This window comes from Peromyscus leucopus, chromosome 3, assembly GCF_004664715.2.
Source record: "Peromyscus leucopus breed LL Stock chromosome 3, UCI_PerLeu_2.1, whole genome shotgun sequence".
NCBI lineage: Eukaryota > Metazoa > Chordata > Mammalia > Rodentia > Cricetidae > Peromyscus > Peromyscus leucopus.
The window spans coordinates 57,543,243-57,568,464 of record NC_051065.1 but is presented as its reverse complement, the minus strand read 5'-3'; the positions used below and the strand labels follow the sequence as shown (position 1 = coordinate 57,568,464).

At 44.9% G+C, this 25,222-nt stretch overlaps 1 protein-coding gene across 1 annotated transcript; it reads left to right on the top strand.

Moving 5' to 3' along the window:
- Window positions 1-1,488: 1,488 nt before the first annotated feature.
- Cpa2 (carboxypeptidase A2) lies at window positions 1,489-23,480 on the top strand. Its single transcript, XM_028866176.2, has 11 exons — window positions 1,489-1,613; window positions 4,197-4,278; window positions 4,939-5,073; window positions 5,551-5,646; window positions 7,108-7,209; window positions 9,024-9,122; window positions 10,448-10,558; window positions 11,666-11,756; window positions 13,650-13,849; window positions 16,639-16,723; window positions 23,243-23,480. Exons 1-11 carry the CDS (start codon window positions 1,549-1,551, stop codon window positions 23,428-23,430), a joined length of 1,254 nt encoding a protein of 417 aa, XP_028722009.1. The 5' UTR covers window positions 1,489-1,548; the 3' UTR covers window positions 23,431-23,480.
- Window positions 23,481-25,222: the final 1,742 nt, after the last annotated feature.

The following is a 25,222-nucleotide window of genomic DNA, read 5'->3' as shown; positions in this document are numbered from 1 at the left end:
ACTCTTCAATCCTTAACTCAGGAGGCAGAGGCAGGAGGATCAGAAGTTCAAGGTCATTCTCAGCTACATAGGTAGTTTGAGGCCAATCTGGATTCGAAAACAAACAAAACAAAACAACAACAACAAAAAATGAACACAAAATAAAAAAGTCACACCACACCAAACCAATCAACTAACCAAACAACAACAAATCTAGAACAAAACAAAAAACATAAGACAAAAAGAGAAATAAAAACCAAACTAGTTTAGTAATTTCTTCAACTCGAAACTTGATATGCGTACCTCTCTCCTTCCAGCAGTTATTTGAGAAGCTAAATCCAGGGATTTCAAGTGTGTTCAGATAAAAAATTTGATATACAAAGGGAAGTTGAAAAATTCTTTGCAGCTGTTTGTGGTTGATTCTTGCCAGTTTGAATATAATGTGTGGTTGACTGCAATGTAATAAATAGAATTCCTAAAAGCAAATAGGTCCCGGGTTCCTTGTAAGCAGTGAACAAAGTTAGATTGACGATCTATTTGTACAGACAAAGAAAAAAATCTGTCTAAAAACAATTTTTGTTAGTACAATCTTTGCTTCAGAAAAAAACAAAACAAAAACAAACGAAAAAACAAACCATGTACAAAAAACGCATGCCTGTAATCCCAGCACTTGGGAGCTTGGCACAGAGAAATCAGGAGTTCAAGGCCAGTGGTGTCAGCTCCAAAGCCAGTTTGAGGACAATCTGAGGTTAAGAGAGAGAGCATGCAAGAGTGAGAGAGCTGTAAATTGTTCAGAGAAATATATACCAAATGGTTTTCTTAGGTGGAGGGATTACTTGTGATTAAGTGAAACATTTTTTCTAAATGCAAACTTTTTCAACAAGCACCTTTACTGCTATAATCGGAAAGACATTTTCATTTTGGGAAAAAGCATAGCAATAGAGGTATTAATTTGGTACAAATGCAGATGGATCACTTTAGAGACAGCGTGGAATTACAAATTACAAGGCATTCTGTTTTGTTTATTTAATATCGAGTGAGGGCTGGACCGGGCCACATCTACAGGGACCTTCGGCAGATGTGGACCAAGTGACTGCAGTGTTTCAGGGTAAACACTATAAAAATAAACGAATGAGCAAACTAATAGAATGTGATAGACAGGATGCCAGGTAATTACTATAAATGCTTCCTCCCCCCCTTTTTTTTCTCTTTTCGTCAGAGACCCAGAAAGGACTTTAACCTCTGGGTCTATTAATCTGGCTTCTATCACCAAGCAGGGTGAGTGGCACTTTATGTTCTAAATCATAAATGTCTGATTTACCCTTGGTGTGCTTCAGCAATTTTGTTTTCTTTCCATTGATATTTATTATCTCACTCTAAAAAGGGAAAGTGTACAGATGGGTGATAGCATACCCTGGTATCTGAGACCTTCAGAGTTTCACCAGCAGGTGAGAATTTTACCAGATGGGAGTCCCTTAATTCTTGGAGGGCCAACAGACACCCTCAACTCTGCTCCCTATAAAGTTCAGGAAGGGCTCTGAACTCTGGACTCTGGGAAAAGCCTTGAGCATGAGGTTGATCCTGTTATTGGGTGCCCTATTTGGGCATGTCTACTGTCAAGACACATTTGTGGGGTAAGTGACACTTTCTAGTGATCATTTGACTCTACTTACTTGGTTCATGAAGCTTCTCATTTGCTCATGACTTGGTCCTAGAAGAAGGGGCGCATGCATTCAGGGTTGTCAGAGTTACCTTAGATTAGTGGGGTGGGGGACAGTGGGAAAAGTAGGACTCAATAACGACGATGACATGATTGACCATGGAAGGAGGAAATGAGTGGAAACTATCGAAAGCCAAAAACAGAGACCTTTTATCTGGGAATAAAGAATAGAACTACAGTCTGTGGTGGCCTCTGTGTACCAGAGAACAGAGGAAAGGCTAGGCAGGGGTTTTGTTATGACAGAGAAGTGTATTGGAATGGTAGGTAATGCCTTGGTACTATTGTGCCTGTGGGAGCCGGCAGGCTCTGTCTGGAGAGTGAGGACAGTCACTGTGAGAAGTTAGTCTTAAGGTTAGTTAAGACTGGGAGTTCCTTCATCCTTTGCTGATTGAGAATAGTCTTAAAGATAGGGCAGGCTGTTCTTTGGGGGGAGGGGAGGGGAGGAGGCTGGCTCTATGAGACACATCCTGGAGTATGAATTCGAGGCCTGCTCCTCCGTTTTTCTCATGGCCCTAGACGACATTTTAGTGGGATGTGACAGGAATGACTCCATTTCGTAAAAATAAATTTTCACAAGACTTCCCTTGCCCATCTCCCTCCAATGGTCAGAATGTGGGGCTGATAGGCAGCTGTTGCTATACTGGTCTCAGATGTCACAGTAAGTGCCCCTCTCCCACCCACTTCCTGCCTCTCTGGGCTCTGTCCTTCCTGTCAGCCTCGGTCCTATGTCTTCAGATTTCTTATCTGGGTAGTGGGGCCTCCGAGACTAGGAAAGCAGGGCGGTAGCCGTCAGCTAATGTCTCTCCTGGCTTCAGGACTCATCTTTGCTCTGAAATGCTTTGATTCTACCATTTGTTCCTTTTTGAGACAGACTCTGACTTTGTAGCCCTGGCAGCCCCGGAACTCATATGTAACTTAGGCTGTCTCCTGTACCTCCAACTCCTTCTGCTTTTGCCTCCCAAGTCCCAGGTGTGAGCTCCACCTCCCTCCCCCATCAGTCCTGGTTCCATAATTCTGTAAGGGGGTTTGGGGACATTTTTGCAGAGTATTCTAAGGGAATTGATGAAGCAGTCTAATACATTTGCTCCATGAAAATAGCTAGCCAGTTCATTTCGGGAATCAGAGAGTTAAATGAACTTTAGGGTTTCTAGAATGTTGACTAAGTAAGTGTACATCAGAAATCTATGAGTTTTTTTTTGTTTTTTGTTTTTTTTCCCAGTCACATCCCTCCCATTTTGGCTAACCAACTCAAGGGGCTGTTGTTCCTCAGAACACACACCAGGAAATATTAGTCCAATGTGTTACTTTTCCCAGCACCTCATTTTAAAGGAGGACTCCTTGGGGTCCATGCATTAACTAACAGTAATGAGACCCAAACAGAGGAATTTTCAGACCGTTTGTGGCAGATGGATATTTGCAGGCAGAAGGTTCAGAAGACCTTGCGTTCTGCCACTTGTGAGTGACCCTGGAGCGCACTGAAAACTGTGGGGAGCTGGCATCTGGAGGTCCGGCTTCCATCCTCAGCCTTTCTAGTGTGACTCATTACATCATTCCTTCTCAGCAGCGCTGATGAACCGGAAGTCAGCCTGCTTGGAAACCGGACAAAGAAAGAAAAGACTCTGTTACTAAGCAAAAGCTCTTCTACCCAAACTCTTTCCTAACAATATGCTTGCCAGTTCGGGGATTTCCCTTTTCTGCCGTGAGATCCTTTTCTCCTTAGAGCACATGTGAGCTCACGCATGTGGGGATGATACACCATCTGATTTGCCTGGGCTTCAGGTTTTGTTAGCTGTGCCCTGAATTCAGTCTCAAAATAAAACAAAGAGCAAAAACAACAACAAAAAGAAAGAAAGAAAGAAAGAAAGAAAGAAAGAAAGAAAGAAAAGAAAGAAAGAGAAAGAAAGAAGGAAGGAAGGAAAAAAAGAAAGAAAGAAAGAAAGAAAGAAAAGAAAGAAAGAGAAAGAAAGAAAGAAGGAAGGAAGGAAAGAAAGAAAGAAAGAAAGAAAGAAAGAAAGAAAGAAAGAAAGAAAAAAAAAAAACGAGAGAAAACTTCACATCTCCCCAGATGTGGGTCTCATTCCTCCTACAAGCACCAAATTAATTATTCTCCTTTCCCTCTTTTTCTTGTTTTTTCCTCCTTGAAAAGCAGGAGCAGACAAGTTTTAAAAGCCAGTGCTTTATGAGCAGCAGGTGTCGTTTGACCAATACTCATTAGCTCCAGGGAAGGAAACGCTCATGGCGAGCTTCCTGCTAGCAGCAGGGCCACCTCTTAATTATTATTTAGATAACATTTCCTTGGAGGAAATAAAGCCGTTTGATCACCTCCTCGTCCTGGGGATGGGGGTCGGTATACAATTTATTAGTTTCTGGCTTGTGAAAGAGATCATTGACGGTTGCCTTCATCTCCTCCGAGCAGAGACTGATGGAAGCAGAAAGCAACAGGAAACCGTGAACAAGCTTTGCATTTAAGGTCATGTCTGTGATTAATATTTCTTAGAGACCAAGTTCTTGAGATCATCCCAAGTAATGAAGAGCAAATTAAAACTCTGGTGCAGTTGGAGGCTGAGGAGCATCTTCAGGTATTTGTCATAGCGTCAGCTTTTGCTCCCTCCAGTAAGTAAAGTCAGCATGATTAACATCTATTTTGGACTATATTTTGACTCCTTTGAGGTAATGTGGAATGCTGACTCTTGGAGCCTGAGTTCCAAAAATCTGGACTTTCGTCCCAACTATGTGGCACTGAGCAGATGGCCTTCTTTCCCTGTGATTCATTTTCACAACCAGAAACTACACCATTCTTCTACATCTCTCACAGGACTCTAGAGAGAATGAAAAAAGGATGGAAATTGTGAAAGCTACTTTGAAACACTGCTGAACACCTTTAATTCATTATTTCCCTTCTCAAATAATTTATGACATTAATATCCGATGATGAAATGAATTGGACCACTTGAGTGCCAGATTGATTTTATTTTTTAAGACCTCCCATAATTTAAAATCATCTGTTCCTCTGCCAGTTTTAATATCTAGCTGTGGGATATGTGTGCTAAAAACATAATGTATTTGCTGATGCTTGCGTACAGAGAAACTCTTGTTGCCCTATAATAGTGATTCTGATTTTGTAGACTCAAAATAAACAGGGTAACAAATTGCATTATTGAAATCCATCAGGGTACAACTCTCTGTTTCTCCCAGAATAATTTAGTTATTACCTTGGCTTGGCCCTTTATCCCTTTCAGCTTGATTTCTGGAAATCACCCACCATCCCAGGGCAGATAGTCCACATCCGGGTTCCCTTTGTCAGCATCCAGGCGGTCAAAGTTTTCCTGGAGTCCCAGGGGATTGCTTATTCCATCATGATTGAAGATGTTCAAGTAAGTATCCAGGAGAGCAGGCTTCCAGAGGCCTGCTGGTCCTCTCCCACTCTGCCCAGAAAGGGACCTGGGTTTCACATGGGTCCCCCACCAGTGTTAACTACTGTTGCAGGGGCGTGGTGGAGCACATCTGTTCCTTTTTGCATTTCACGCAAATGGAAGAAAAGCAATCTGTGATTCAAAAAGTTTTAAATCAGAGGTTAACTCAGAAAGGGGGAATGAGCCACAAGACAGCATGAAGGCCCTCTAAGTACTGTCAGCCTCTGCCTGCAGCTGCTGCCTGGCCCCCAGCCCAAGCATACCTGATCCCTTTGCAGAGTGCTATCATAATAAGAGAAGTGTCTGACCCAGAGCCTGTGGACAAGATATACACACAATGAGGAAAGCTTGGTGCTGGGGACCAAGTGTCAACACCTCATTTACATCACCAGGCTGAATGCATTGCTGGCAACTAATCATAGAATTGTTTTATCTTAGGTCCTGTTGGATCAAGAGCGTGAAGAAATGCTATTCAATCAGCGAAAAGAGCGCAGTGGGAACTTCAACTTTGGGGCCTACCATACCTTAGAAGAGGTAGGCATTTCAAAATGAATATCCAAGAAACAAGCCTCTCTTTTCCCTGAGGAAAAGGCTACTTCCACGTGGTGATTTGATAACCTAGATATCATGCTCCTTTTACTTCCTAGCTTCTTAAAGTTTCCCTCAGATTTCATGGGCAGTGCCTGCTTAGCGCGGGAACTGAAGTCCTCTTGTCCATCCAAACAGCCACACAGTTATTTTGGAGGTGTCCAGAATGTTTTAAGTGAGTCCACAAATAGCTCTTTCACACTCTTCCCACAACACTCCTTTGCTGATTTTTAAGCTGCATGGGCTACAGAGTCACTCAAGAGCGATGATTAACTGCGGTCTTGGATGTATCGGGGCCACTTTGAGTCTGCCGGCTCCCACCCCCACAAGGGTATCGGCAGCTTCCAAACTGCACTTTGATCCAAGGTCACAGGGTGGCAAAGTCTAGTTTCTGCTTTTCTGGGTCTGCCTTCCTTCTCCTTTCTCCATCTGGGCCATGTGCTGCTCTGTAGCTGCGCAGAGCCTTTCTGGAAGCTGGTACGGATCTGTTTATCTGTACTGTCTCACTGGGGTGGGCGGCAATCGAGGAGTTCAGGGGTGAAGGGCAGAATAGGAGAAGAGTAAGGGCACACTAAGCCTCCAAATAAAGAAGTTTAAAATGCATTTTTAAAAAAATTCAAAAGTTTTTTTTTTCCTTGCCATAATTTATTTCGTAGTAAAAAGCTATTTAAAACGATTTGGGGGCAAAATATGACGTGAATGGATTTGCTCCTTTGTTTCACTGCCACAGATATCAGTGCAACTGAACATGGGGCAACGTCACCTGTGTAACGTATACAATATATGTTTCTTATTACCTTCCTAAAATCCTCCCCCTCAAGAAAAGAAGTATCTTAGTTTGACTAGAAGAATAAAAAGGCGTACTCTTCCCCCACTTGCCGATCTAACAAATAGGTGTTGGCGACGGCAAATGCGGGCAACAACTGTTTTCAGGTCTCTGTCTCGGTAACGGTGGTCGCAGTCTGGATATGTGGAGAAGGTACAGAATCTCAATGAGCCTTCAGAATCGGGGTCGGAGTAGCCAGTGGCTGGAGGATGTCCCCATTGTCCCCGGGCCCGCACTAGCGCAGCTGTATTTTGTAGCGCAAGCCGGCCACATCTCTTTGGGTGCCACCGCGGTTTGCATGTGAGGGCGAAAGGCTTCCCTGCTGAACAGGATCTAGGGGGGAGAAGCCACAGGCAAGCCAGAGAAGTGCCTTTGTACTTTGCACAGAGCTGGAAATAACCGGCTCTGCTGCGGCAAGATGGCTTCTCTTTTTCAGAGTGACTCATCATCCCGGCAATGGCTTGCAGCCGCCCGCGGCCGGGACGCGGAGAGACCGGGTGTGGAGGGGCAAAAAGACCCTCTTAGCTGCATTCACTTAGTCATTAAATTACAGATGCCTGTTTATCATTTGAACCTTTCAGATTTACCAAGAAATGGATAACCTCGTGGCTGAGTACCCTGGTCTAGTGAGCAAAGTGAATATCGGTTCATCTTTTGAAAATCGGCCCATGAATGTGCTCAAGGTATAAAGGGGGCAGAGACTTTTGTTTCCCATCCCTCGACGCTTCTAGAATCCCTTCCTCCCAGCTCGGCTTGCAAAGCAGGCTTTTTCCCCCTTTTCTTTCTTTCTCTCTCTTTTTTTCTTCCTAACCGGTCTTTGCTGGTTTTGAGCAGCCCCACCACCGCCCGCCCCCCTTCTCTTTTCCTTTTTTTTTTTTCCTCTTTTCCTGCACGCTGACGCAGGTCTGCAGGAGAGAATTAATGCTCATGTCCTGATAGATGCGCTCGCGGGGAGCCAGGCCGAGCGCGCCAATTGGAGCCGAGCAGGCGAGGCGGCGGGAGCGGGGGAGGGGAGGGCGAGCTCTGGGAAATTAATCGAAGTGGGAGTTCTTTGCGCATTTTTCTTCTCCTCTCTTTTCTTGTAAACACCATCTTAAAAACAAAAAAGCACCTAGTAATTGCCCGAACTGCATTTAAAAAAATAGTTTCTCAATGTGCCGAGGATGACAGACAACCAAATTCAAAGGTAATGCCCTGGAATGAAGGCTTTTTTTTTTTTTTTTTAGGCGACAGTTGAAAAAACGGCTAAGGTTCACTGTTACTGTCACCCCTAACAGTCTTCGGACTGATAGTTTCAAGCATTTGCACTTTGTTCAGAAAAATAGCGAAAATTGTTTCCCCAGACTTCCTAGAAAGAGTTTGTTAAGGGGGGTGTGGCGGGGAGGTAATGTCACAACGTCCTACTAAATTTGGAAACGTTGTGGCTAGGAACCAACTAACTGGGACAGATGGACTTCCAGAGCGCGCTCCCCAAAGCTGGCCTGGGAGGGGGAGTCCGCCTACTGCAGACGGCTGGCCTGGGAATGCCTGCTAGCCCTGTCGCCTGTTTTTCATAGCTGGCCTACCGCTGAGTCAGGGAATCCCAAATTCTTCTCTGCCTTTGATTTTCCAAGTGGTTGGGACATTTTTTTTTTTTTTAAACTTCCCTACTTAATTACATCTTAGCACCTTGAAGGAAAAGCCTCAAAACATTTTCACCCCAAACTTTCCCAAACCTGTGAAATGTAAAGTTTTTAGCAAGAATTTGCACTTCTCATTTACCTTAATCTGTTGCTTAGAATGCTACAAAGAGGTAGAAGGTGAAGGTGCAAAAATAATCTTTTCCTCCCTATTTACTGATCCAGTAGGCTAGGCCACTTTTCCAAATAACGCAGTCACTTAGATCACAAAACTGGCACTCCGCAGAGCACCATGGGGGCTTGCCGTCCTGTTCTGGTGAAGGGCCGGAAAGCTCTGATGAGATTCTTAGAACTAAAATAATACAATCCATGCATAAACATGGGAAAACAGGAACCAACCAACCAACAACAAGGAGGCAAGGACTATCTCTGGCAGTCCTATTTCCCAACTCTAGGACGACAGCCCTAACTATTTTTTCACTTTTGTCCGTGCCGCACCCCCCTCCCCCACATGCATTTGCTGACATGCTTACTGCCGCGGGAAGTAACCTTTTAAATAACAAGAATGACATACTACCCGAAACCTGTTTTTTCCCCCAGCTGACAACATGTGAGCATATTTTCATCACATTATCTGTGATGATTTCTTTGCAAACATCAAGGGAGGAAAAATTTGCTCTGCTTCTTAATCTCCATTTAAGCTTTTGTTAAAAGAAAGGGACCAAGCAAACTGAAGAGCCAGTATCACCTGTCTGTCTCCTCTTGTTCTCTTAATCCTGTGGAGAACAGAAAGGGGACAGAGAAGGAGCCCGGGGAGAGGCCCCGACCCGAGACGCTGCTGTTTCCATTTCTCTGCCTGAGCTATGCTTGTGTTGCAGTTCGGCACCGGAGGAGACAAGCCAGCCATCTGGCTAGACGCGGGCATCCACGCTCGAGAGTGGGTTACACAAGCTACCGCGCTGTGGACAGCAAATAAGGTCATTTTGCTTAAAATTCTTCACATATTTTGTCCTCTGGAGTTAGGCTCACTAAGTAAACACACACTGTCCCGGTGGGCCTGACTGCAAGCACTCCCAGGCAGATCCTTCTCTTACAACACCAGCAGGAAACAGAATCAGCCACGCTTTCTTTTCTTTGGTTTACCCCATTTAGGATCATGGTACTGTGTCCCTGGGCCCCTTGTTAAAAACACAGCGAGCCAGAAGAATTAAAAAGAGTGGCCAGCAAGGCCTCTGGGTGTTGAGTTTAGCGCAGGAGCAGGAGAGAAGCTTGATACTCTGAGGGAGGTGCCTCTCCCATAAATTCTTGAAAGGGCTTCAGAGAACAAATGGAAATAGGTGGAGGAAGAGTTTGCTTTGAGCTACAGATCTAAAGCGAAGTGAGCTGAGGGTGTCTGGGTCGTTCTGAATGTTGCCCAGATCTGATTTTGAAGTTGGGATGTAGCAGTCTCTCCCTTCCACGTGGTCCTTGGCACAGGAGCCAGGACACGATGCTGGGTGGGTGTGACCTAGGCTGCTATCTCTTAAGTAATTCCAAAATGACACGCTATAAATCAGAATGTTAATTCATGAGCAAAGGAAATCAATCCACATCAGATCACTCAAGCATGTGCAACCACGTGCATGCCGACTGATACATTTTTCCCTTCAATTAAAATGCGGTTACCTTTAGGGTATTATGAAATGGATATTTAACAGTTGAATAGTAATGCCTTAGGATGGCTGAGCACAGGAAATGAATAAATTTTAATCCAGCAGAAACTTCAACTCTCCTGCAATTGATTGCAGTCAAAATGCAATTCCCCAAATGGAATTTAACTGCTTCTCCATACTTTTAGCAAAGTCTTCGCATATTTAAGTAATCTGATGTTGGACCCGAGTTCTTTTGGAAAGTCACCCCATGGGAGGATTAAGGAATATTAAGTTTTTATAATTTGGTTCACAGATCCAAATAAACCCTACATACCATTGCCTACCACTGCAAAAAGCGTCACTGCAAATAACAGGGAAAGAGTGTTGCTACTTCTAATAGACAGGTGATAACTGACACTTATTTAATAGAAGAAAATTATTGTCACCAGAAAGGGAAGTGACAGACACTGGTGTGTTAAGCTGCAGGAGACTGTTCTGCAATGGATTTGGAAGTTTCCCATTGATCAACAATGGTCCCTAATTCATGTTTGGAAAAACAAAGCAAAACAAAACAAAAACCAGACCACAAAAACACAGTGCCACAGTATTTTGCAATGTGTTTTCTGGCAAAAGGGGGTTTGCAAGACTGAAATGTCTATGTCTCTACTCAGCTTGCTTCTGATTATGGAACCGATCCATCCATCACTTCCCTTCTGGAAGCCCTGGATATCTTCCTGCTGCCTGTCACAAACCCTGATGGATATGTGTTCTCCCAAACTACTGTAAGCCACTTAATGTTTTATTTATTTGTTGTTTTGTGTTTTATACATCTACAGGACTTAAGGAGACATGCAGGAACTTGGAAAACCAAACAAAAGTAATCTTTCTGTTCCTGATTTACTCAAAGCAGAGTGCCTAACCTCTCAGTAGTGGCCTTGAAATGAGGCACAGGGAAGTGCTTATCGTCACTTATTATTCTGACGTGCGATGTCTTTACATGTCGACTCAGCCAGGGCCTATTTCAGCTGTTATGCTGAACTATTAGAGAGCTGTGTTCGCAGTGAGTCACCTAGGAGACTTGTCCCAATTATCTCCAAGGTGTGTGTGTGTGTGTGTGTGTGTGTGTGTGTGTGTGTGTGTGTGTGTGTCTGACTGATAGAAAAGAGGAGGCAGATATTACCTGCTGACAATTAGATTGCAACAAGATTTAAGCAGGCGGCACGATGCATCCTAGCGTTTTTTACTCACGATTTGTCAAAGAAATCCTCTGTAATATCTCTAAAAGGAGTTATGTAGGCTCCCTCCCCATAAAAGACCATGACAAAACCACCACTGTGGCATTGTGACCTCATGTATATTCAGAATGAATCAGAGTCTCAAGTTTATTCTTGTAGAGAGCAGATAACAACGACAATGACGGCTGCATTTTCAAAGAGACTTACATTCTCTCCTCACAGCCCGACACACTGCGTGAATGCCGGGTCCACAGGCAAGCCAGAGAAATGCTGTCTCTGATCTCTCAGAGGTTCTTAACATTAGAACATTAAACACGCTTGGCAGTTCTGTAGTAAGCTTCCTGATTTAGCCCCATATTTTCCCAAACTGTTCTCTCAGAAATTCCATCTCTTTCCCTTTTTGTTGTGGTGGTGGCTAGAATTTAACAGAACCATGTTTTATGGAACATGGTTTGGCAGGCGTTTATTGGAGAGAGGAAATACATAACGTGAACCCCGTGTGGGGACCATTTGACAGCTGTGGGCAAAAGACATACGGTGCAGTTTTGGAGCTAGGGAGCGAGGGAAAGGAACATCCGGGTGAGGGACTTGCTGATCAGAGGGGATGACCACCTTTTCTTTCCCTCATATTCGCATTTGGTTGGATTTTTAAAGAACCGTATGTGGCGAAAGACCCGGTCTAAACTGTCTGGAAGCTTCTGTGTTGGTGTGGATGCTAATCGGAACTGGGATGCAAATTTCGGAGGTGAGCACAGGGTGTGGTCCCCAGGGACGGTCAGACTGCAGTCTGGGCGACTAACTGGTTTGCAGGGGTTCTGCAGTGCCGGCAGCCTGTTTAGTCCATTTAGAATTCAAGTCATTGGAAAAGCTCTTTGAAACACTTCACTAAATCCTCTCCCTTCAAGGGAGGGAGTCCAGCACTGTCGCAGCTCTGGGCAGCATTTCATATGGTCTGCCTCACATCTTGGTTTCCCTGCAGGCTGTAGCACAGTTCAGCCTCAGAGCTGAAGAAGCCAGGCTCTGCACAATGGCGGGAGTGCAGGAAATGCTGAACCAACCGCTAGAGGGGGTGAGGATCTATTAGGAAGACAAGCATTACATCATCTGGTAGATTCTTCCAGAAGGAAAACTTACAAAAAGAAAAGTACAAATGGAATTAAGAAATAGATTTTTGAAACAGTCAAAGATAAAACATTAGCTTGCTTGTCTAGTTTTGTTGACTGCGGTTTTTCTGTTTGGGGGTCCACTGGCAAGCTAGTTGGGGGGTTCTTTCACGCTTTTAGGCACCAGGTAAACCTCTGTTGCACTAATCAAAGAACTGAAATTAGTTCCTTTTCCTACAGTACATTAGTTCCTTTTCTCATTGATGTGACCGAATACTCGACAAACTGCATCTCGAGGGAAGAGGGCCTTATTTTGGCGACAAGATTGAAGGAACTTGCCATCTTGGAGGTGGTAGTAGCAGCATGAAGGATGTAGGTGCCTTGTGTCCCTAGTCAACGAGAGAGAGATGAGTGCTGGGGCTCCCCTGGCGCCCCCTCCTTTTCATCCTGTATTCATTCAAGTACTCCATCCCACATTCAGGATGTAGGGTGGGCTTTGTCGCCTCAGCTGGATGTCTCTGGAAAGACCCCAGAACCCCCCAGAGGTGTATATCCTAGGTGTTCCAAATCCAGTTAATTGACAAAGCAGATTACGCACTACCCACCCAGGGGCTGACTGGGGGCTGCCTCTTTTTCCTAATGCTTGGCACAGAATCTGCGACACAGAGCAGTCATGAAATATTTGTAAACCAAATGAATTATCGAGGGTTACAGAACTGAGACAGGACCCTCTAGGGACACGCGATGGGATATGCATGAGTGATAACTTCGTTCATTGCTTTAACAATTTATTATTCTTATTATTTTTTGCATAGGAAAAATAATCAAAGCGCCAGAGCCCGAATATTGAACCGTATCCAGTAATTTGAGGCCCTTCCCTCTCTGATTCGTTATCCTTCAATAATTTTAACAGGAGATGGCAGAAGTTATATTTCCATGGATTTTGCCTGGTTCACTTAGAGAGCTTGGGAAGGTCCCCACCTGCTCCCTGAGAGATTTTCAAGCATTCACAGCCCTGCCAGGCCTACAGTGACCCCATTTCAGTTCTCTTGAGCAACTAGAGCTGTGAGAGAATCAAGGCCAAAGGTGGCCTTGTCAAATGTTGTGATTTCTTCAGGGCAGAAAGAATGTCAGGGGTTCCTTACATTTGTGGCCTTGTGACTTGGAAGTATAGATGCACAGAGACTTCTGCTCCTGGACTCTACAAATTGGAAGAGGCCCCAGAAAATGAACTTACAGGACTCCCACCCAGTCCAGGAGCTCTTCTTCCAACAGCTCCCACAGAAGGGAGACGATCTGATCTGATAGCTCTTTCTGCTGTATAGAGGAGCCATATTTTAAAAGAATATCTAGTTCTAGGATAAATTCAATTATGCTTCCTAGCCGTGCCCTCAGAGGAGGAGATTTGATCTAATACAAGGATGGACTTTCTCTGGTTTATACAGGAGGAGCTTATTCATGCACGTGGTAATCTTCACCCTGCAGTGTCTTTTTAAAGCTACTGGCCTAACCAGGCTTCTTCTTCTTCCCTTCAGGACCTGGAGCCAGTAGCAACCCTTGCTCTGATTCATACCACGGACCCAGGCCCAACTCTGAAGTTGAAGTGCAATCCATAGTGGACTTCATCAAGAGTCATGGAAAAATCAAAGCTTTCATTACCCTCCACAGCTACTCCCAGCTACTCATGTTCCCCTACGGCTATAAATGTAGCAAATCAGATAACTTTGAAGAGCTGGTGAGTTCCTACATTTGTATTTTGATTTCAACAACCACATCTGTTGGGTGGACCAGTTAAGCTCTGTTCTAAAAGTTAGGTACCAAGATGGAGGTATGCTAGTGACAGGTTATGAAGGTGATGAGCCACACACCCAACATCAACTGAGTTTCTTTGGTGAGTAGAATCCATAAAAATTAATGTTACCTTAACATAGGTGATCCAAGAATCTGCTTCCCTTTTTTCTTTTTGAGGCAGGGTCTCACTTCAAGCAGCCTAGTCCAGGCTCTAAAATTGCAAAGTTATAACTCTCCTGCCTGCCTCAGCCTCTTGGGTGCTTGGGTTACAGGTGTGTACCACCATGGCTGGCCGTCACCATTAACTCCCAGGGTGTACTTCCTAATCAGCCACCTGGATGTGGACTCTCGGACTGCTGGCCAGATGCCCTGGGCAGTGCAGCTCCCTGTCACTCACCTGGGGCTTTCTTGAGGCTCGGTGACCTGAGGAGACAACGAGACAACGCACCAGTGGATGGCGTGTGCTTAAAACGCTCTCTTCCCTAACTCAGTTCCTTCTGTCGTCTTCCCCACTTCAGAAGGAAACAGATTGGCTACAGCCTTGGGTCAGATGGTAACATCCCAGGAAGCTGTTCACAATTGAGCAACAGTTATTCCCAGATGAAGAGAATGTGCAAATATTTCCAATTTGGCTTTTAGGCTTGATTTTGAAACCCATCTGTTAGGGATAAGCCTAGAATTGAGACCTTTTGGACAATCTACCTTCAAATAGATTTTTTTTCCCCCTCAGCAGCCACAGGCTGACACAGAATAGATAACTCCAGTTCAAATGTATCTTCATCTTAGCAGTTGGACTTTAGACTTGTTAGGACAGTTTTCAGGGCTGAAGGGGACTTCTTACCAAAGTTACATCCGGGGGGAAAATGTCAGGGTTGGAAGGAACCTAGGTGTACTTCCTGCTCCCATTGTTTTTTTTTTTTTTTTTTAAATTTAGTATAATTTATTTTTTAATTAAAATTTAGCATACAAAGTATAAGGTTTCATTATGGCATTAACATTGTTTCTGCTGATTCTTGCCCCCATATTCTTCCCCATCCCTCTGCTCCACACTGTTCTCTTTCCCAGCTATCCTTCCTTTCCCCTTTCACATACCATGCTCCCCCACCGCATCATGCCTTCGCAAACACCTCTGTCCCTCTTGAGGTCTCTTTCCTACTTTCCAGGCCTTTATCTACACCCAGATAACCTTTGTTGTCTAAATCCTGTGCTCAGGCATGTGTGAGAGGAGGTAGCCCTGTAACCTGAGGCCTGGAGCTGGGGTCTCTGGCCGTCAAGGGAGCCTGGCCGTGCTGGGGGAGGGCTGAGTGTCAGACCTTCCCCTTCCTGTTGTCCTTTGCCCCCCAGCCCTGCTTTAACCATCTGGCTACACTGACGAAGTTTGTTCTGTTTGGGAGATGAATCTCTGAATGACTGAACCGCTAGAGACCCGCTTCTCCTGGGTCTACCCTTAATGCATCTCGCCTCCGAACTACCCTGATTCCTTTAAGGACTCACAAGATGGGGCCACACTCCCTCCCCAGTTGCTGTTGCCTGAATGCCAGCTTTGGTTGTCTGTATTCTTGGAAGGTAGCCCCCAAAGTGACCGTGAAGCCCTCCGGATCAGAGTGTGGCTGCCACAGCTACCCCGCCCCGCCCCGCGGTGTACTCTCAGGACGCATTTCCTGGGATGCAGTTGAGAGTCCCCCGACTTCTTTGGCAGTTGCTCCATGCTGTTGTCTCATGCTGGGCTCACTGACAACTGAAACCCCCAGGCTCCTCTCCGAGCCAGGTTTTCCCCATCTGGTATTTGTACAGTTGTTTTCCTGGACCCAAGTTCAAGACCTTACATTTATCCTTAGCAAGGACAGTAAAGCCTCAATCAGTCAAAATTGGAACCCTTGAGTAATGGAAAATATTTTGCTGAGCTCTGCTTCTTGGAAAAAGAGACAATCATAGGGAAATACGCCAGTGTAGGGATCAACTTGGAGGAAAAAAAAAACCTGACTTCCCAGGTACATATGGAGGTCAGCACATATACGTTCTTTTTAGGTCCCCTGAGCCACTCAACTGTTTGCTTTATTTTTGTTAGTTTTTTTTTTTTTTTTTTTTTTTTTTTTTTTGAGACAAGGTTTCTCTATGTAGCCCTGGCTGTCCTGGAACTCACTCTGTAGACCAGGCTGGCTTAGAACTCATAGAGATCCGCCCAGCTCTCCCTCTCAAGTGCTGGGATTAAAGGTGCGTACCACACCACCCGGCCAGCCCACTTTCTAAAATAATTTAAAACTACATTTGTTTACTTTGTGTGTGTGTGTGTGTGTTGTGTGTGTGTGTGTGTGTGTGTGTGTGTAAGTCAGGGGACAGCTCGCAGGAGTGGGTGTTCTTCCTTTACCACGAGAGTCCCAGGGGCTGGGCTAGGTTCTCAGGCTTGGCACCAAGCACCTTTACCCACTCAGTGATTCTTCTGGCCACCCACACTGTTTTCATTTATGTTTCTGAACAAGGAGAGCTAGTGGTACAGTGATGACCTCTGGAGCATTGCAAACACCTGGACAATGAAAGAACAACTGTGTCACGTTGCATGTTCGAAGGCAAGGGTAAACGTGTGTTCACTTTCTAGTGAAATGGTTGTGAGGAAAAGAAAGGGTGTGCTTCCATGTCAGTTAACGAAGGTCTCTGCTTAACCAGGCCTCCCAGTCTCTAGTCTTCTACTGGTTTCCCAAGAGACACGTCTTACCCGTTCACTTTTCCTTCTAGGATGAAGTGGCCCAAAAGGCTGCCCAGTCTTTGACAGGACTTCATGGCACCAGTTACAAAGTGGGGCCGATCTGTTCCGTCATCTGTAAGTAGCTAATTTGCTAAAAGTTTGTATGAATGACCTACTAAGGGGAGAAGCACCATTTGAACTTGGGCTAACGCTTTTAAATGCCCTCCTGTGAAAGGCTAGTCCTTCCCGCACAGAACCCGATCTTCCCTGTTTCCCCTCAGTAGGCCTAGGCTCCCCATGAAATATTTATTATGTGATAACAAAGGACTGCCTGGATATGTGTGTGTTGTGCATCTCCTAAGCTTGTCCAGGACCTTACATCTCAATGCTGTTATATACAATTGCTTAGTCTAAAAATGAACCTTTATCAGAACTTACTCCAAAACTCATACTCTTTTACTAATCTTCCCTTTCCTGACTAAGAGGGACTCCTGCCTTGAGTAAGCTCATGAACTGTGGGTGGGGTTTGAAAAATGGACGTGGCTCCTTTAAGAGGACCTGGCTGGGGGCTGGGGAGATTAGTTGAGTGGTGGAATGTGTGCTTAGCATGCACAGGGTCCTGAGTTCAGAAGCCCTGGGTTCAGTTTCCTGTATCAAAAACCCAAAAGCAAACCAAATAGCAACAGGAAACCCCTGGATGGCTCAGTAGAAAGATGCTGAGACAGAAAGCTGTCTGTGCACGGAGAAGAGGAAGGAGACGGCAGGGACAAACCTAGACTTTGTGAAGCTCTTCTGTCTCCCAGTGGGTGCCATGGGAGGTCTCAGCCCACTCTGAATTCTGAACTGTTTAAATGCCCCTTTCTTACAGATAAAGTTAGAAACTCAAAACTACACAGCCGAGTGTCCATTTCCACGATGCTCCTGTGCCCAAAGGTCCTTTGGAAGCTAGTAGAGCGCATGCCTCAAACGCACACGCATTCCATTCAACAGGTTTCATCCAGCCTCGGCCATGTGCTGCAGATACAAGAAACCTACCAAGAACTCAATTTCTTTTGCATTGTGTGTGTGTGTGTGTGTGTGTGTGTGTGTGTGTGTGTGTACACATACGTGGAGGTCAGAAGACAACTTGTGGGAGTCAGTTCTTTCCTTCCACCTGCTGTGTTCCTGGGATCAAATTCAGATCATCTGGCTTGTACCAAGTGCCTTTACCTGCTGAACCATCTTGCCTGCTCAGCGGTCATATTTAAGAGAGCAGAACAGGAATTCAGAAGACTATGAGTGTGTATAGTAGTAGGTTGTGGATAGTTTAAGAGTATGGTAAAGCTGGGGTGGGGGACTTAATGCTCTGGAGAATCTTCACATAGGAAGAAAGCAGGGTGTTAAAGATTGGCCATTAGAAGCCGGGCGGTGGTGGCGCACGCCTTTAATCCCAGCACTCGGAGCAGAGCAGGTGGATCGCTGTGAGTTCGAGGCCAGCTGGGCTACAAGTGAGCTCCAGAAAGGCGCAAAACTACGCAGAGAAACCCTGTCTCGAAAAACAAAAAAACAAAAAAAAAAAAAAAAAAAAAAAAAAAAAAAAAAAAAAAAAAAAGATTGGCCATTAGGTAGCTATGAAGGAACAAAGGAGTAGATGATCTGACTAGTCAGATCAAGGGGATTGAAGTATGAACTGCAGGAAGGACTCTGAGAACCACAAGCAAGTTTGGGCTTGCTGGGATGAGAGATGTGAGGAAGGAAGCTGAAGGAATATGGGCTTTGTGTGCTATGTGAAGACTTTGAGTTTAATTAGAAGGATTCTGGAAGCCATTTTGGAGTTTATAGTGAAGCAGTGGACTACTGAGTAGAGTCCTGAGTGGAGGTTCAGTTGTGATGGACTGGAAGTAGGTACGTTCCCCAGCAGGAGCAGGAGGAGTTAGGGCTGAAGATGATGGTCCAAGCCAGAACACGGCATGAGCATGGGCGGTGTCTGGGACATAGAGCCGTTGGCCACCTGTCCTTTATTGGATGGAGGTGGAGAGTTCCTTGCTGAAGGTCACTGGGTTGTGCCACTCCCTGAGAGGGACATTCTGGATCATGAAAGGGGATCACTGGAAAGAGCAAGGGTTTGGCTGTAGAAATGTTGAGCTTGAAGTACTTACAGGGTTTGCAGCTTTCAGGTGATATGGCCCTGAGATTCTGCAGGCAGGGGAGGGAGGGAGAGACAGAAGGGAGGGAGCTTGACTAGGAAGAGTTGTGTGGAGAGGGTGGTAACAGCAAAGCAAGGAGGCATTTGGAGTGGGAAGAACCTTGAGAGTTGAAAGGCGGCGGAGAGCTAAGCAGAGGGGCCTTGGGTTTCAGAAACCAGGGGGAAGAGCAATTATTTAAAAAGGAGACAGCTGAGAAAATGATAAAGGCCATCTAAAGGTCAACACACGGGAAAGAACATGTTCCTCTGAATTTTTGTCACTAGTTCATTAGTGGCCTGAGCCAGAGCAGGGGGATGAAAAGGGAACAGGGAGATTCAGAACGGGAGGCTGTTCTTCCTTTGTTTCCTAGGATACACGCACACACATATAATTCTATATGTGTGTAATGACTGACGCAGTGTAGATGCCAAGAAGTGGGGAGGGTGAGAACAGGGAGTACAGGGGTCAGTCATCTGGAGCAAAGGGACCTGTCCTCTGATATGCTGTGCATATTGATACAGCCGCAGCCATGGGGAAGGGGAGGGCGTGTTTGTGGGAATGCCCACTTGTTAGTTGCGGTTTTCTTTTTAACCTGTTTGCTTTTCTGTTTTGGAGACTATGTGGAGCAGACTGGTCTCAGACTCACAGAGGTCCACCTGCTTTTGCCTCCCAAGTTCTGGGATTAAAAGCGTGGACCACCATACCCAGCCACTTGTGCTTTTCTTTTTTTTTTTTTTTTTTGGTTTTTCGAGACAGGGTTTCTCTGCGTAGCTTTGCGCCTGTCCTGGAACTCACTTGGTAGCCCAGGCTGGCCTCGAACTCACAGAGATCCGCCTGGCTCTGCCTCCCGAGTGCTGGGATTAAAGGCGTGCGCCACCACCGCCCGGCCACTTGTGCTTTTCTTAATGGGAGTTTTAGAAAACAGAGGAGTGAGATATACTCATGAAATCCAAAACGTTTCACGAAAATGTGAAAAGTACTTCTAATGATATAAACAGTTGTGGAAGTTTCTCTTCTTAGACTATGGACTTTTGGCTTTACTTTATGTTTGTTTTTTCTTTCTGTATCTACAATATATAAAAACTTTGTGGGAAAAAATAATTCAGTATTTAACATATTTCTTTAATTTTTTTCTTTTCTTTTTTTCTCTTTCTTTCTTTCTTTCTTTCTTTCTTTCTTTTTTTTTTTTTTGGTTTTTTGAGACAGGGTTTCTCTGTGTAGCTTTGAAGCCTGTCCTGGAGCTCACTTGGTAGCCCAGGCTGGCCTCGAACTCACAGAGATCCGCCTGCTTCTGCCTCCCGAGTGCTGGAATTAAAGGTGTGCGCCACCACCGCCTGGCTCAATATATTTCTTACGTTCAATTTCATTAATGATTTTTTTGTTGTTGTCCACGAACACAAATGTATTTAACTGGAGGCAATGCCTGTGCATATCTTGTATTCATCCTTTTAAAGTTAACATCTCTTCCTGTTGAGTGTTTTGTATTTACATGCTAGTTATTTGCTATTTCATTTTATTGATAAATCTCAGTTATTGAGTCCTTGGACTTACGTAATTTTATGTAAGATACTACTACTATTTATATTTTATAAGCTCCTTTCCGGAATATGTTCCCATGGCAAGATTAGCCACCCAGTGTGATGAATGGCACTGGAGTTTTTATTATCTGTGTTGTAGGCTGTTCGCTAAGATTGATCTGCAAACAGTTACTGAGACTCTCAAAACCGTATGGACTCGGCCTTACCTTTTTTTTTTTTTGGTAGGATCACGTGTATTCCAGGTTTGCCCCGAACTTACTATGTAGCCAAGGATGATCTTGAACACCCAATACTCCTGCCCCAGACTTTGGAGGCCTGGGATTGCAGCCATGGGTTATGTGGTATTGGGGGTTGAGCCCAGGACTTCATAGATGATGGGAAAGTACTCCACTGACTGAGCCATATCTCCAGCACTCAGGGAACTCTCCAGAGCTCCTGAGTGTTGGAGTGGGCACAGAGAAGTGGACCTAACCTAGGACCTTGATTACAACTCAAGTTTGAGAAGTACATGCCTTTGGCAGTCTTGGGGTGCAGCTGGAGTTTAGGGTGCTAGTAGAATGCCTTCTTGTATCCCTGAAGCCCCCATACATGTCTCATCCATTTCATTATAAGGGGTTGAAGTTTTCATTTACCTTGTCTAGAAGACCTTGGAAGGCTGAGGGTTAGTATATTTCTCTTGCTGAAGATACAGGTATCAAAGAGTTCCAATAAGCAAATATAAGACACGTATAGGTTTGCCCTATGATCCCTTAGAAGCTGGTCCTTCACTCATGAAACTCCTGACTGCAGGTCTGCGTGGCACTGGCCCTGGGATCCTGCCTCCTCCCCACCAGAGAAGCACTGCCTCTAAGCACGAGTGCTCTAGGAACTAGCTAAGTGCTTGCCTCATGACTCAGGCTGGCTCGCAGCTCTGGCCTGAGCACCTGCTCTCCAGGCAGTGGCCAACTGCACATCTTTGGTAGGTGAGACATTTCCTGGGCAACTTCTTGCCTGCAAAGGGCTTTGAAGAGCTTCACGTGTTCACAAGAGTTAGAAGAGAATTAGGAGAAAGAATACAACCCTCGGGGACAGAAACCTGACTCTGAATTATAGTTCCGATTTGGAACCAAGTCACCTTTGGCCAGTTGCTTATCCTCCCTTGTTCCTGTCCATCTGTAAAATGGCTTATTGGGAGACTCAAAAGATAGTATGTGGAATGAAAGCGTTCACTAACTCTCTAGATCTCTAGAATTATTGGCTGGAGGCATGTTCCCCTCCATGTATCTCTGATCCTTGATGTGATCTCATTGGACCAATCCTACTCATTCATTGAAAATGACAGTTAAAATAATAACTAACACTCAGTTGATTTCATTTTTCACAGTACTGGGGATTGAACACATGATTTAGTGAGTGTAGGCACTAGTCCATAATTAACATCTGCTGAATGCTTATTCTGCATGTATTGTCTTTTTCTTTTTCTGTATAATGGGTACAATTGTAGCGCCTCCTCAGACTGAAATAGGCATGAGAGGAGCCCACTAGGGTGCGTTTAGTGAGCACAGACAAATGCTGCAAGCATGCTCACTGCCTTTTCCTGTCTAGTTCTCGATGCAGCCCATCCCCATTGGACACACGAATCTTCTGGAACTTAGAGATAAGTCGGCTTGCTTCAGATCACCAGCTAGTGATTTGCAGGGTCACGATTCTGTCTGAAGCCCCAAAATTTTTTTCTCTCCACACCTCTTAGTGAGATTGGTTCTGCCAAAGGTACAAGGTGGTGATTTTGGAACCCACGAAGGTCCATTGCGGTCAGTCAGTAACCAGTTAGTATTTTCTATTTGCTAGGCGCTGTGGAGGCTGCTGAGGGGAAACAAACTCACCAGTCATAGAAACTCTTGGGCCTTACATGTTGAGCACCCCAAATCTGAAAATCTCAAACCCAAAATGCTTCTAACTCTAAAACTTTCCCCCTGCCAATGGAAGGCCATAAGTGGAAAATTCCATATTTGATCTTACATGACAGGTCTGAGTCAAAGCTCGGGTACACCAACAGCAGTGATAAAATTATCTCTGGGCTATGAATATATAAATTATATATAAAACCCAAATGAATTTTACCTTTAAATTAGGGTTCACCCCTAAGAGATCTTATGATACATATACAGGTATTCCAAAATCTCAAAAGTCTGTAATTTAAAACACTTCTGCTCCCAGCACTTTTGGATGAACAATAGGTAACCTGTAATTCACAACACTGACCTTGAGTCCTCCCTGTAACAGCCTCCCTGGTCTCTGTTCTTAGGTACCTGGTGGCTTCCTCCAACTCTACCCCAACCTGACCTCCCTGGGAGGGGCCTCAGGGCCAGTCCATTGCTTAGCTTTTCCAAGTCACGAATGCCTCAGGACTTTGTAGCCTAATGCTACCTTTCTTCATCATGTGTCACATCATCACGCACCACATCAATGGCCAGACCTAACACAGGTGCATAGTACTCTACTGGCTTACCCATGATCCCTAGCACTGGGCATGTGATTCGACATCACTAGGAGCTTGCTCCATCCTTATGCCGAGAGTGCCCTGAGGCCAGGGACCAAGTCACTCACTTGATTTGTAATCCATTCTATCCCACTAGAGAAAACAATGTGTGTGCCTTCTAAAGAAGGAAATGGCGTGGCCTCCCTAAGCTGGGGAAGATGCCAATTAGGGCATCAAGCAAAGTTCCAGATGGGTAAACAAAGTTGGAAGCTCCACGATGACACCCAAGAAGGGCTAAATCCAGTGTCCACTTGAACACCTTTTTCGTTTTTTGAACACACTACGCTGGTGCTTTTTTTCTGTCATAAGCATGAACCCCTCATAGACTCTATCTGTTCCTCTAGTCCATGCTTAGAGGGCCTGGTTTTTCTTTGATCATGCCAGAGGTCAACGGAAACAGTGTCATCAGATTTCATTTCCATTTGCCCCCCAGACCAAGCCAGTGGCGGAAGCATCGACTGGGCCTATGATTTTGGCATCAAATACTCCTTTGCCTTTGAATTGAGGGACACAGGCTTCTATGGCTTCCTCCTGCCAGCCAAGCAGATCTTGCCCACAGCAGAAGAGACCTGGCTTGGCCTGAAGACCATCATGGAGCATGTACGAGACCACCCCTACTAGGGATCTGCAGAACAGACAAACACCATTAAAGTCTCTGTGGTGTAAAGCAAGACCGGCTTCTGATTATTCCTTAATCTGGAAACAGTAGTCAAGGGTGTTTCCTTTCTTTGTTCTTTTCCTTTTTGGTGGGACTGGGATTTGAACCCAGAGACTTGCCCTTGCTAGGTGAGCACTTCCCCACTGAGCTTCATTCTCAGCTCCTGTTCCTCTAGTTTCTGTTGTCCCAAAGCCTCAAGTCCCTGTGCTATACCCGTGTCTTTTTCTTTGACCTGTTCTAAGGGAACTGTTCCCAACACCCTTTAATTTTTTTTTTTACTGTAGTCACTTATACATGATATAAAATCTGTTGTTTTAGTTTTTTCAGACAGTGTCTTACCTACTTGAGGTTAGACCTGAACTCCTGAGCCTCCCATCTCTACTTCTAAAGTGCTGGGATCCAGGCACATGCTATCACACCTAGCTCTTGAAAGTCTTGGAGCGGGGGCGGCTAACAAAGATATTTTAATATTTGGGCTAAGCAGGAGAGTCAAGAGAAAGGGACGAGGGGCTAGAGACGTGGCTCGGCAGTTAAGCTCGGCGTGGCTGCTCTTGTTTGACTCCCAGTCACGTGGTGGCTCAGCCATCTGCAACTCCAGCTCCAGGGCATCTGGTGCCCTCTTCTAACCTCCACTGGGGCCAGGGCAGGTATGGTACACAGACATCCGTGCAAGCAAACACTTACACACATAAAATCAAATAAAAAAATCTTTAAAAAGAAAGAGAAGGAGAAGAGCTCAGAAGAAAGGAAGATATACCCAAGAGTTTGGGTATAGGTTTTCCAAAGAAAAATCCCCCAAAGTACGAGAGACCAGCGTAGCATGGGCTCCTCAAGGGGGAGTTGGCCCTTGGTCATTCTTTTTTTTGAGACAAGGTCTCTCTATGTATCCCTGGCTGTCCTGGAACTCTCTATGTAGACCAGACTGGCCTTGAACTCACAGTGATCCACCTACCTCTGTCTCTCAAATGCTGAGATTAAAGGCATAAGCCATGATGTTTACCCCTTGATTATTCTTAAGGGTATAATTCATTACTATTAAGTGTACAACTCAATAGTATTAAGTGTATTTACTATGCTATGCTGCGATCACCAATATCCATCTCCAGAACTCTTTCAGATCGTCTCAAATTGAAATGCTTGCTCACTCATTAATTGGTAAATTGACATTGCCTCCCCCCAGCCTGTTCTAGCCATTATTGTACTTTCTATCTATGAGTTTTGCTAGGGCAGGTACCTCATAGGACCAAAATCCCATAGCATTCATCGTTCTATGTGGGGCTGATTTCATACAGGGAAATATTTCCAAGACTCATCAATGTTGTAGCAAGTGTCAATCTTTTTTTTCATTCTCTCTCTTTCTCTCTCTCTTTCTCTTTCTCTCTCTCTTTTTGAGTTAAGGTCTCACAAAGTAGTACAGGTGATTCTCCTGTCTCAGTATGTCAAATGCTGTAATTTCAAGTTTCAGACATGACTATCATGTTTAAAATAAAGCTGAGCCCCTTTATTTTAAACAAGTGGGTCTCAACCTTCCTAAGGCTGCGACCCTTTAATACAGTTCCTCATATTGTGGTGACCCTCCAACCGTAAAATTATTTCATTGCTACTTCATAACTGTAATTTTGCAAGTGAGTCCCAGGAAAGGCGCAAAGCTACACAGAGAAACCCTGTCTTGAAAAACCAAAAAAAAAAAAAAGAATCAGAATGTAGGGGTTGGGGATTTAGCTCAGTGGTAGAGCGCTTGTCTAGCAAGTGCAA